The 12,556-nt window shown below is 51.7% G+C and overlaps 1 protein-coding gene across 2 annotated transcripts in view; it reads right to left on the reverse strand.

Moving 5' to 3' along the window:
* Window positions 1–2,233: 2,233 nt before the first annotated feature.
* Window positions 2,234–12,556, reverse strand: part of ASIC2 (acid sensing ion channel subunit 2) — a 265,073-nt gene continuing 254,750 nt past the window's right edge. Inside the window, exons 6-10 of one of the 2 annotated variants that reach the window (XM_079130469.1) lie at window positions 11,521–11,674; window positions 10,073–10,164; window positions 6,640–6,719; window positions 4,836–4,904; window positions 2,235–3,280 (exon numbers count right to left, since the gene is read on the reverse strand). In XM_079130469.1, the coding sequence (XP_078986595.1) occupies window positions 3,179–3,280; window positions 4,836–4,904; window positions 6,640–6,719; window positions 10,073–10,164; window positions 11,521–11,674 (497 nt within the window). In that variant the 3' untranslated portion in view covers window positions 2,235–3,178. Of the gene's footprint in view, window positions 3,281–4,835; window positions 4,905–6,639; window positions 6,720–10,072; window positions 10,165–11,520; window positions 11,675–12,556 lie in introns of both variants that reach the window. The other variant, XM_079130470.1, reaches the window with a different exon arrangement.

The following is a 12,556-nucleotide window of genomic DNA, read 5'->3' on the forward strand; positions in this document are numbered from 1 at the left end:
AGCCAGAAATCCAATGAAGCAGCTCAAATTGCAACTTAAGCTATAGATTTTTAAAAATTTATGAAGCTGTTAAACTGGAACAAGGAAGAAGCATCAAATAGACTCCCGACTATCCAAATAGACATTTCATTTGATTCCAGTCCCTGATGGGAACAGTCTGAGGCCACCCTTCAGACCCCTCTTTCCTGCATCTGATAGTCCAGACACCTGCAGGATATTTGCAAGCCTGATGTCATGAGGGATGAGTTTGTCTCAGAAGAGGGACTTCCATGCCCTGGCAAAGTCTGGAAGAATAATAATTTTCAGTCTCTCTTGTTTTAAGTCTACGGAAGGTCTATAAAAGGAATTGTAAGCCATGAACTTAGGGGTACAGCTTGGGCACAGACACTAACTTGCTGGGTGACCCTAGGTCAGCCTCTCCCCTGCCCTCTATCCCCTGCTCCTATGAGTATATTGAACTATATGATCCAAAAGGCTTGTGATAGGCAGAATCATGGCCCCCAAGGATGCCCTTGTCCTAATCCCCAGAACCTGTGCATTAAGTTATCTTACATGGTAAAAGAGATTTCGAAGATGTGATTAAGCTAATAACCTTGCAGTGGGGGAGATTATCCTGGATTATCTGGTGGCCTGATGTAATCACCAGGATCCTTTCAAAATGAAGATGGAGGAAGGAGAAAAGTGAGTTAGAGGGAGATGTGACTGTGGAAGCTCAGAGTTATATGATCTGAGGACTCAGCCCATCAAAACTGACTTTGTATAGGGATGAAGAAGCCATGAACCCAGGAATGCAGGTGGCTTCTAGAAGTTGGAAAGAGTAGGTGGATTCTTCCCTGGAACCTCCAGAAAGAAATGCAGCCTTGTTGACACCTAGGTTTTAGCCCAGTGAGACTTGTGACAGATTTCCAAGCTATAGAACTGTAAGATAATACATTTGTGTTATTTTAAGCCACTAAGTTAGTGGTAATTGCAGTGATAGGAAAGGGTCTTTTCCAGCCACTTTGTAAGCTAAGAATTAAAGCCTAGCTTCACGAGCAGCTTGGGTGACCCCAGCTGAGAGAGTGCTGGGGAGGCAGGGCAAGGGTCTCTTTTCCAGCTTTCTTCTGAAGTTCTCGTTACTGCCAGCTCCTTGGCCATGCTTGTGTGCAAACATGACAGGTAGGTACAGCTTGTCCCACTGGGTGCTGGAGACAGTGCTATCATAGTACTTGGAGTCTCAAGGGATCTTGGGAGATTGTCTGGTCCTGCATCTTCCCTACACACAGAAAAAACATTATCTCTATCCCCAAATTGAGGAAGCTGAGTCCAGAGAGGGGCAGGGTCTCATTATTGTCAGACAGCTGTTGAGAAAAGAAGGTCCAGGACTAGGTCTGCCAACTTTGGGTATGAGACTCTTTTCTACTCATCATGTTGGGGAAATAACTTTTCCTTGTGTTAGTGGGTCATGGTGGGAGGGAAGACGAATGAATAGGTAGATACCTGGTAGATAGGATGCTGGATGGAAGAGCAGGGACCAGAATCCGGAGACCCTGGTCTAGCCTTTCTGTGCACACGACAAAAGACATGTTAGAACACTAGACTTTCCCCCACTGCTTTGCAGGAGACCCTGGGTGGGAGCGTTAGGGGTTGAGGTGGGAAGTAAAAGTCAAGGCTAAAGGAATGGAATCAGCAGGATGTCATGAGGACAAGATTCTGCCTGAACAGGAAAGTCTCATTTGCCACCAGGAGCCCTAAGGGAACGTTACCCTGTCCTCTGCAAGGTATCTCCTAACCTCCTATCCTACATGGACGCCCTCTCAGGAGTCATGGGACAAATGTGACTGCTGGAGAGATGAGGCAGGTCAGTTAGATGGGGTGGAAAGGTGAGGTGGAGAGAGGGTCAGGTAGGCTGGTGAGTGGTGGAGAGGCCACAGTGGGGGCCTGTGTCCAGCCCCGTTTGACAGACAGGTTGGAAGGAGTCAGGGCAGCAGAGTGCAGTGGGCCTAGAGTGCAGTGTCTTTATGTTCTGAGGTGTGGGCAGCCTTCTCAGCTGCTGCCCCTTCATGCCACTTGGAGGGGCGCTGTCCTTCCACATGCAAGCTGCAACCTGTCAGTGGGTCATGAAGTCATTGCTGAGGTTGTGTTCAACTGTTCAAAAATTGAGAACAGGATAAAATATAGGGTGTACACATTTTGTAAAGGAAAGTGCTATTGCATGAAACTTTAAATACACATCACTGGCCTGGCAGTCTGGGCCTTAGTGTCTGGGAAGAGAGACCTGGATGTGGAGAAAAGGCAGAAATGACACAGCCATTTCCACAAGACCAGCTTTTAATATGACCGTGATTTGAAGCACGAATAAATAAACTCCAAAGAAAATGGTAAAACCAAACCAAACCAAACCTAACCTTAGAACATCAAAACCAAAAAAAAAAAAAAAAAGGGAAAAAAATCATAAAACAAAACCCAAACAAAAATCTCCAACAGACAAATAAAAAGCACCCCCCCAATAAAAAAAGAATCAGACTGTACAAGCTGTGTCACAGGGAGAGAAGAACGACGTGGCTCCATGGATGGATACTGGGGTCGCCCAGGACACTGTGCCACCTTCACAGGCGCTGGGGCAGGAGGGAGGTTGGCGCTGGTCACCTGAGGTGCCGGAGCCCCATGGGCCAGTTTGGGGGAAAGGGGTTGTGGGCAGGTTAAGAACCTTCACGAACTACACAAGGATCGAACATAGTAGAGTCCTGCAGTTTCCCTCTTGACTATGCAGTTTTAGTGCCAGCGTGGCCTCATGGTGGCTTTGGGGCTGGAATCTGGACCCACTGCACTGGTGGCAGAGCGGACGCTGGAAACTGCACGGAGGAATATCATGTACAAGACAGATGTGGAGGTGGTGCCATAAGAAGTCTGAGCATGCAGGTGCTTTATACATCTGGCAGTGAGATGTGATGGCAGGTTGGTTCTTGGACAGTTCCAGAGTGTGACTCATCTCTCCTACGAGGGACGCACGTCTGGGCCCAGGGACGCTTCATGTCAGACGTGGCCGGAGTGAGGTTTGGCAGAAGTTTGCAATGTGTGCATAGGGGGCTCTTGCTTCTTTCCGTCGTCAGGGGCCATCCCACCTGAGCTTGCTGTCCCTGTCCTGGGTCTTGGGCCTTAAGGTCTGTTTGGAGGGTGCTGGGTCGCCCGAGGGGTGTCAGCAGGCAATCTCCTCCAAGGTGCCCAAGGCTGTCTGCAGGGGCACATTCACAGTGTGGCTGATGGTTTCAGAGTGGTTTGGCATCGTGTCGCAAGTGCTCTGCAGGGAAAGAGAAGGCATCTGTCATTCACTCAGCAAACCTCCATTGTGAGGCCAAGCAGGAAGGGTGGAAGCCCTTGAAGGCCAGAACCAGAGCTGATCAGAGCTTTAGGGTGAAGCTGGCCCTAGGGAAAAGCAGCTGTGTGTCCCCTGAGGAGCATGGGGTTGAGATACTCTGGATTTTTGGGTAGTTCTCAGGCTGCAGTGGGTGGGAGGCTGGGAGACTGGCTAGAGATTTGGGGGAGATTTAATGGGGAGAGAGCTGGGGGAGAAGGAACAAGATGAAGGGAGGCCACGAGGCTAAGGCATTAGCCTCATGGAAGGAAAGAAGGGGACGGGTGGGGGATGGGGAGGTAAGAACCACTTGCTGGGAAGTTACTATCAACTAGGTGCTGTGTTGATCTATTTATAGGCATGATCTCACTTAATCCCATGACAACTCTCTGAGGTCCTGTGATCATATACAGATGTTCACGGAGGTTAAGTAACTTGCTTCCCCTCCTCCTGCCCCCTGCATGATTAGGAGAAGGGACCTGGGGTCCAGCCAGACCATCTGAGACCAGACCTGGGTCCCTTCCACACTGCCCTCCCCTTCAGCAGAGGCCTTCTTCTGTTCAGCAGAAGCTGCACAAGTCCAGAGAATCAGAGCAAGATTTTGAGCCTGGGAGATGGGCAGAGAGACATTGTCCAGAACAGAAATGGGAGCCCATGTAGAAGTGGCTCAGATTCATTTGGGACTGGTTGACTTCAAGGGGCAATGGCCTTTCAAGGCATGTGGCTGTCCCAGGGTTGGAGGTGCTGACTGGGGACCCACCACTGGGTTTGGAACACCAGCACTACCTCTACCAGTCAACCAACCTGAGCCCAGGAGTGGACTAGGTTTGAGTAGAATGATGGAAGCCACAAACTACCTCTCTGGCTGTAGGAAAGAGGCAGAGTAGTTAGAGGTTCTTGGAGTCTAGCTCTGACACTCAAAAGCTGTGCGACTCTGTCCTCAGTAGCCTCATATACGAGAAGGAGATAAAGATAGGTCTTTCTTTAGGATGACTGTGAGGCTGCAGTGACATAGTGCACATAGGCACGCAGCACACTGTGCCAGGCATACAGTTGTCAGTAGCTATAGTGGGTATGATCACTATCAACTTCACCAGGTCCCATGCTTTGTCCCCTTCAAATGGGATGGATGCCAGTGACACTCTGCTTGCATTTTGCCACCTTGGGGGGAATAAGGAAGTAAACCTACATAGATCCTCTCTTGCTCTCCCCAGGCTGTGAAGTGAGGGGAGCAGCTGCCTGGCTTAGGAGAAGCTGTACTGGACCATGCAGAACCCATCCTGGAGTCATTTCCTGGAATTAGTTGCAGTCATGGCTTACCCATCGACCTTTGGGATGGGGTTCGGTTGGAGTGTCCTTGGACTTGGGGACTAACAGATTGTCATAAGCCACAGAAGGCTGTGCAGTGAATCACATCCCTCCTGCCCAGCCTCAGTGTCTGGCTTCCTATCACGCGCAGCCAAAGGATCCCTGAAACTTCTAACCTCGGAGCTGCTCTTACCACATTCTCATCATGGCTCCCTTCATCCTCCTCTTTGCCAAGTAGGTCTAATAGCTTCTCTTTGATCAGCTGCAAGAAAAGCAAAAAGGAGATGGTTAGGCCAGGAGGTTGGCGCAAAGGCTCCCTCCATTGGGCTCCACTGGGGAACCACAGAGGCAGCCACCATCTGGTTGTGGTCTGGACATTGCATGGCAAGAACCAGGCCTGGCTGACAGCCTCAGGGTCCCCTCCGTCTCAACCTGACTTTGGCCAACATGGCATTTTTTTTTTTTTCAGGACAGAGAGAGAGAGAGAGAGAGAGAGAGAGAGAGAGAGAGAGAGAGAGGGAGGAAGAGGGAGGGTCCTGCTTTGCAGTGTCCACCTCTTTCTGTTCTGGATGTAGAGTGTAGATAAGCAGAAGGTGCTGGTAGGACTGGCTCCATATTGGTCCCTAAGAGCAGCCTGGGACTTCCTTTTGAGACTGGGTCTGGGGGACAAGGTCATTCTTTACTTTCCAGCCTGACAACTCTGAAATTTACAAGATGAGGGCACACTTGCACTTCTAACATTTTATTCCTAACAATAAAGGGAAATTCTTAAATATGTTATAACTTTTCTTAAGCATTAATAAACTAAGAATAAAATCTGGCCATGGAACCTTATTTAGATTGGGGTCATCTTGCTGAGAGGCACGAGAGTCTCCAGAGGATCTCTGTCTTGGGGCTCCATGGCTCCCCATGGTTCCCAGCATCGCTGGCCATGAACAGCCAGCCTTCCCTGGGAGACAGACTGCTGCTCTGTGAGCATTTTACTGGCATAGGATCAAGAGGTCCTGGGGCACTTTGCAGGTCTGGGCATGCCTTAGAACTTCTGGGGCCATTGCCTGTTTCAGGAGGGCACACTGGGGTAAAGGGCTCTTCACATTTCACAGCCAGGGAACTGGGGGCCTGCCAGTGAACACTGGGGCAGTACAGAGCCTGGGACGGACTCACCCATAGACTGTGCTTCCTGGTGCAGGTTAGCCTGCTAACACCATGCTGTTCTCCAGGTGTCTGACTGAGCCCTTGGAGCTCTTTGGTCAGGTTAACCCCCTGCAGAGAAGTCTAGGAGCTTGCTCACTACTGGTCTGGGTCTCGGGGAGCTGCCAGAGCTGACAAGTTCAGTTCCAGGCACTCTGGAAGCCTGAGGAACCTTCTGCTGTGTGAGGAGATTTCCAGCTGCCTCTTGAGGGAGCTATCTCCCTACACTGGAAGGCAGCTGGTGCTTGGGGATTGATGTGGACTGCTGGGAAATGTCCCTTCCCTAAGACTGGCTGGACCATAGAGGACACCGTTCAGGGGATGGGCTATTCAGAGGGTAGGCCTGTGCATGGTGTGTGTGTGTGTGTGTGTGTGTGTGTGTGAGTGTGCATGCACACATATGTGTGTTTGTGGTGTATGTTTGAGTGTGATGTGTGTGTTGATGTTGATATATCCATGATATGAAGCCACCACCACCACCCTTGCTGTAGGAGGGGGCAGGGCTGACCTCAGAATAGTCTGGCCCTTCTTCCCATCCTTCCCCCTTCTTCCCTACAGGTAGACAGCCCATTACTCTTCCAGCTCCCTGAGGATAGGACCGTGGCTTCCATTTCTCTTATACCACCCCTCCTTAAGACTCCCCTCCCCGAACCCCGTGCCTAGGATTGGGCAATGAAAGATAAAGGTGGGCAGCAGGAGGAGTGGGCTCTGGGTTGGGGGAGCAAGGTGCCTCCACCATGCCTTGTTTCTGAGCCTGGAGGTGTGCGGAGGGCAGGGTCCCTTCCCTGAGGACAATCCCATCTTACCTCATAAATATAATCAAAGAGCTCTAGTATTGTAAGGATACTAGCACCAATAAACAATCCCATCTGACCACCAATGTCACCTGGAAAGAGAGGGAAAAGACCAAAGATTTGGTTTTACTCACACAGCTCCCAGGACGGTGAGAAGAGGCACAGAACTTGGAAGCCAGAGCTCCTGAACAGCGTCTCCTCCGTGGGAGCCTGGGCTTGTCATGAGAGGGCCAGGCCTCTGGCAGGGCCACCCCCACCGCACACCGCACATCTCAGGGAGCCAAGTGTGTCGGCACCCAGTGTGGTGGGGACTGACCTGACCATTTACTGGAGGGGCTCACAGGCTTGTTTGATCACCCGCAGAACCACACTGGGTCCTATGTGGCTCTCCACTGAGAATAGAGACAAGATGTGTGGGCCCTTGCCCTGGACAAGGGTGCAGCCTAGCCTCATACACCTGTGTCAGGTGCCCTGGGTATGGGTCTCAGGAGCAGTGGCACCACAGATACCCCCTCTACCCCCACCATCATGGCATGGCCTTCAGGACCACCTAAGGGCACCTTCCACTCTTGGAATAAGGTCATAGACGTCTCCCCTCTCCTGCCCAAGGGTCAATGGTTAATGTGGTCTCTTTCTAGAGTGGAAGTTGTCACCCTGGGATATCAGGTTTCCCTTGGTCAAAGTTTTCTAGATCTGTCTTCCAGTCCTTTGCATTGATCTTCTGGGAGACTTTTCGTCTGTGTAGACGCGTGGATGTACTTTAAGCCTGGAGAATCAGAACCGCTGGGGTTGACTTCTGAGCATTGTTGGAGTTCCCTGGGTGGTTACCAGGTCACCAGGGGTTTAGGATAACCTTCCTGGGAGGACTTCAGATGGCTGAAACCTCTCCTGAAAGTGAAGACTAAGAGCACGGGCACTCAGGCACTTTTGGCAAGAGAGACCTCAGCTCTCATCAGGTTCTCAAAGGGTCTGGACTCCTCAGAAGCCTCAGAAGCTCTGCTCCAGAGGCAGCATGTAGAACACAGGGCTCTGGGGTGCAGAGTGGAGTTCAACGTGTGCGGCTTTGACAAGCCCTAACCTTCGCAGTAACCTTGCCTCCAAGGCACGTGTGGTGGTGGTGGTGGTGAGGAGTGGGGTAGAGGATCAGAACCGCGGAGTCCCTCCCAGCTCCAATGGCTGGCTGTCAGTCTCCTGGCTGGCTGGGGAGCAGGGCGGGAATGAAGGATGTTCTTGGCAGGTGTGGACCCTTAGTCTGAGGACTTTCTGATGTGTAGATCTCCCCCACTGCTCCCTCACACATGGCTGAGCGAGCCCAACACCCCAGACCCCCAGGTGGACCAGCAGAGATGGTGGTGGGAAGGGGGATCCTGGGGGGATTTGACACTAGGCTCAAATGGCTCCCCTTAGTTTCCTTTCCTCCCCGTCACTCTCTTGAACGTGCTTCATGCAGGCTTACTGGGGAGTGTGTACTTCTGTATATGTCAAGCATGTCAAGGTGTTTGCGTGCAGCGTGATGAGACTGTAGTGGTGTGGGGAGGGTTTGTTCTGGGGTGTGGTGTGTGTGTGCACATATTTATCTAGAAGGAGGCAGCACATCTGGCCATTGATGGCTTTATGTGGGTGGCTATCTGTCTTGGTTAGGCACGCTGAGTGTGTGTACGCATGGGTGGCTGTGAGTCTGTGGAGGCAGATGGTGTGTAAGCATGTGTAGGTGTGGGCGTGTTCCGTGTGTTATGCAGGTGAATGTGAGGAGTATGTCTGCCGAGGTTGTGTGCGTGGACATGTGTCTGAAGCTGTGGGGTTGTCAGGTGGGGCCTTGTGGGTGTGCATGAATGTATGGTTCTGGGCCACATGGGCACACGGACCTGGAGGTTGACATGCTTGTGTGCAGGTTGGGGTGGGGGACCCCCTGGGTTGGGTGAGCGCCTGGACAGTGTGCATGTGTGTCGACACTAGGTGGTGGTGAGGAAAGGCTGGGCTGGGCCTGATCGTTGAGGGTGTGCAAGTGGCACACGCTCTCATCACAGGAGGTACAGATGGCAGCACGATTTCCTCAGTGAGCTATTCTGGGTGGGAACAAGATGCTGGGAACAAGCTCATCCTCATATCTGATGCAGATATGACAGATTCAGAGCTTAGGCCCTCCTTGTTCTGTGTGTGTGTGTGTGTGTGTGTGTGTGTGTGTGTAGGGAAGGAGGGAGAGAGAGAGAGAGAAAGAGGGAGAGGAAGAGAGGGAGGGAGGGAGAGAGAGACGCTGGGGAGGGAAGAAGAGGGGGGAGGCACATTATGAGTCATTTTTAGGAAATAAAGGTCAGACGCATCAGGTTTGGGTGAGGGAGCAGGACCTCTACTTTGGGGCCCAGCTCATGAATCTTTTGGCTAGGTACCTTTGACCACAATGACCTCCAAGGGCTGAGTGACAGCCACCTTAACCCATCTGGAACTGAGCTATGACTCAGTCCCTAGTTTCCTAGAGCAAGTGTAGAAATGCTCAGATGGACCTTGGTCCCTGGCATAGGAGCAACAAGCTCATAAAGTGGGTCTAATTAAATTTATTCTGCACAAGAGAAGCCCAAGGTTCAGCAAGGTGAAGCCACTTGCCCAGATTCTCACAGCTGTTATGCAGCAGCCCTCGGGTTTAAAGCCAGCCCTTCCTTCTATACTTCCAGGCAGAATGTACCTGTTGCTCCTGGGATGCTACCATCACCTACTTCATCACAGGGACAAGAGACATTTCTTCCTTAGGGCACAGGCATTGCACTGTTTATTGAGAGTGGGTGGGAGTTGGCAGAGGGCTCCAGGGGCAGGTCCTTTGACCATCCACTCTCAGAGGTCTTGTGAGTTTTGGACTGGACTGGGGCAGGGTTGAAATTAACTCCTTGTGTCCACTGTGTGCCCACGAGTCCAGGGCAGCTGAGGTGAACGTGTGTGGGGTGGCAGTCAGGTTGGTGGAGCTCTGGGGCAACAGGCCCTTCTTGTGTGTTTGACAATGGACTCTTGTTCCAGGGTGCAGCACCTGCCTTCTTGATGCAGCAACAGTGCTTTCCAAGTGGGACTCCATCAGGGACCTTGGCTGTGTGTTGGATGCCTGGGGGCCACCCACAGTTGAGCATCTTCTTCCCTCCTTCCTACAGCTCTTTGTGCCTTCCATGCCCCAGGATACTGACTCCAACCCAGGGGCAGAAGACTGTGGAACCCAAGAAAGCAGGGCTGGAAGTGTCCTGAGAGACCAGTGAGCTCAACCTCCTCATTGCACAGAGCCGGAAAAATGGCCTAGACTGAGCATGGAGCTGGGCCTAAGATCTCCACCACACTGGTGTCTTTCCCTTTCTGGGCCAGGAGCAGTGCAAAGAAAGAGCCTCCTCAGAAGGCTTATATACCTGTGTGTCTGCCTGCCCACCCCCCTGGAAATGTGGAAATTTGGGCAATAGACATTCTCACTTACCAAGTAAGGCTGCAACTTCATATGCTTTCTTCTGTTCAATTGTCTCGTAATTGAGAGCTTCAAAAAAGATATCCAGAACGAGGATGTTCTCTCTGCAGAGGGAATATTCAGTACCACACACGGTTAGATCCATCGGTGTTCACAGGATTGCCTGAATCAGCTTTGCCAAGAACGGATGGAAGAATGGAGGCCCAGGGAGTCTGCCCAGAGGAAGAGCTGGAGCTGGAAACCAGGAGCCCTGACTCCTGTTTGGGACCACAGGCCTCCACCAGCTGCCCTGACTGGCCCCTCTTTCTACCTGCCTCTTGGTATGTTTCCAGGATTCCTGCGTGTCTTCCAGGTTGCAGAGCCCTCAAGAACCTGCCTAGGTCCTTAGTAAGAAAATGAGTCTAGCAACCTCCTGACCAGGCTGGTGTTGGCTGGGATACCTGCCCAGATGACCTCCTGGGTGATCCTGCCCACTCCTGAGGGTCCCTCAAGTCCCTGGGGACTGAGAACAAGCTTCTCCTGGTAGGAGGCCCTGCCCTGGCATTGCTGAGCAGCCGCCAAAGTCAGGGGATCTTCTAGGGAGCAAGCCTCTGCTGGCTGGGGTTTCCTGGCAGAAGCGCGCGGCTCCCTTCACACCTCTCCCGTAGGCAGGTGTGTTAACGAGGCCCATCTTGGCAGTGAAAGTCACTACCGCCTGTGGAATGCCTGCTAAGCAGCGGGGCCTGGCATCTCCGGTTCCCCTCTCCTCTAGCACTGCTCACCAGGCTCTCGGTGTCCCCAGTTCTCCACCTGTTGAGCAGAATCTGTCCTGGGTAGGTTCTGGCAACTGTCCTGACAGGAAGGAGTGTCTGGGAAGGAGAGGAGCAAATCCTTCTCTCTCTACGCAGGAGTCGGTCTCCCCAGCTCTTGCCTGGTTTACGGTGACTGCCTCCTCACAGGCTTCCTTCTCCCCGTCTGGCTTTCCACCCATCTTCTATACTGCTGCCTGCAGGGTCTTTCTAAAACAGTTAAGTTGATTCCAATTAAATAAAACTACAGTTCAGTTCCTTGGTCACACAGGCTGCCTTTCCAGCGCTCAACAGCCACGTGGGGCTAGTGGCGGCCACACTGGGTGCCACAGGTATGGAATATTTCCATCACTGCAGGATGTCCCATTGGAAAACAGGCTCTACAATACAAACTGAGCCTATCACTCACCTCCTAATTCTTCAGCAGCTTCTGGTTGTCTCGGGATAAGGTCTACCCCCAGCACCCTACATCCTTCCTCCTTATGGGCAGAGACTGATCCTTAACTCATCTTTGTCTTTATTCTGAATGCTGAACCCAGAGCTTGGAACACTATGGGTGCTCAATTAATGCTTGCTTGTCTGAACTCCCACGTTTGCCCTCCTCCACATTTCCTTCAGGTTCCTCCCAATCTAGCCCTCTTTATACCTCCCCACCACACCCACTTTACTTACGAGATGTATTTTTCTGATTTGTTAAATTTCTTCTCAAGGTACTTGGCAGACGTCTTGCTGGGGATCTTTACCATGGAGAGCTCTTTGTTGTATCGGGTTAGGTTGCAGGGGGTCCTACAGAGACAGTAATTGCTGTCCTTTTCCGCCAGCAGACCTGGGGTGGGGGAGAAGGAGCGGGGGTCATAATCAGGTGTGGGGACTGGGGCTCCTGGATCAGCCCAGAGGGATCTGAGCAGCTGGGCAGTGAGTTGGAAGGGGGTTCTGGTCCTAAGAAACAGGGCTGGGGGATTGTGGAGAGAAAGGAGCTGGGCTTTTGCTCTAACCCGGGTCTTCTTGTTTTCCTTCTGATTCCTGTTACTGTCATGTCAATGTTTAAAGATTGTTCAAATATTGTCATTTTTGGAGAATAAGCTTCAAGGGAGTCCTAGCCCCCTCAACTTTTGGGGGCTTTTTTTTCTGCTCTTAACCTCAGTGTTCTCATTCACAAAGTGGCCACCACCAAAGTCAGCATGGGGACCATTGTACCTGGAGCCCCAGGCTCCTTTGTGTTCCCGCTAGGCCTCCCTCGTAGCCAATGCCCACCCCTCCACCTGCTGGGGTGCGTGTGGACAAATGTCCTCAATTCCTTTCCCTGGAGACAATCTCCCTGCAGTTGGGATCCATCTCTCTCTCTCCTCCCTTCTTCCAAACAGGTGAGGGAGTGTAAGCTTTTCCCTTGGACAGACTTCCTTCTTGGTCAAACTTGAGCCGGGCTCTTCAGAGCCTTCTCGACTAAGTCTTGATCTTGGCTCCATCCTTGCTGGGCCTACCGAGCCCTGCTTAGCAGGAATCCTGCTAAAGGCAGTTTAGAGAGAATCCCAGTCCTTGATACCTCATCACCCTGGCCAACCTGTAGCAAGCATCCTTAGTTGGTTTAGCAAGAATTCTCCTATCCCTGATAGCTCCTCCAAGTAATTTTCTCTCTACTGACTCCTTCACAACACTAGTTGGCTATGACCCACAGCTGTCTGCTGTCTTCTGAGTTGAGCCCCATCTT

Source organism: Sciurus vulgaris, assembly GCF_902686455.1.
Source record: "Sciurus vulgaris genome assembly, chromosome: 3".
NCBI lineage: Eukaryota > Metazoa > Chordata > Mammalia > Rodentia > Sciuridae > Sciurus > Sciurus vulgaris.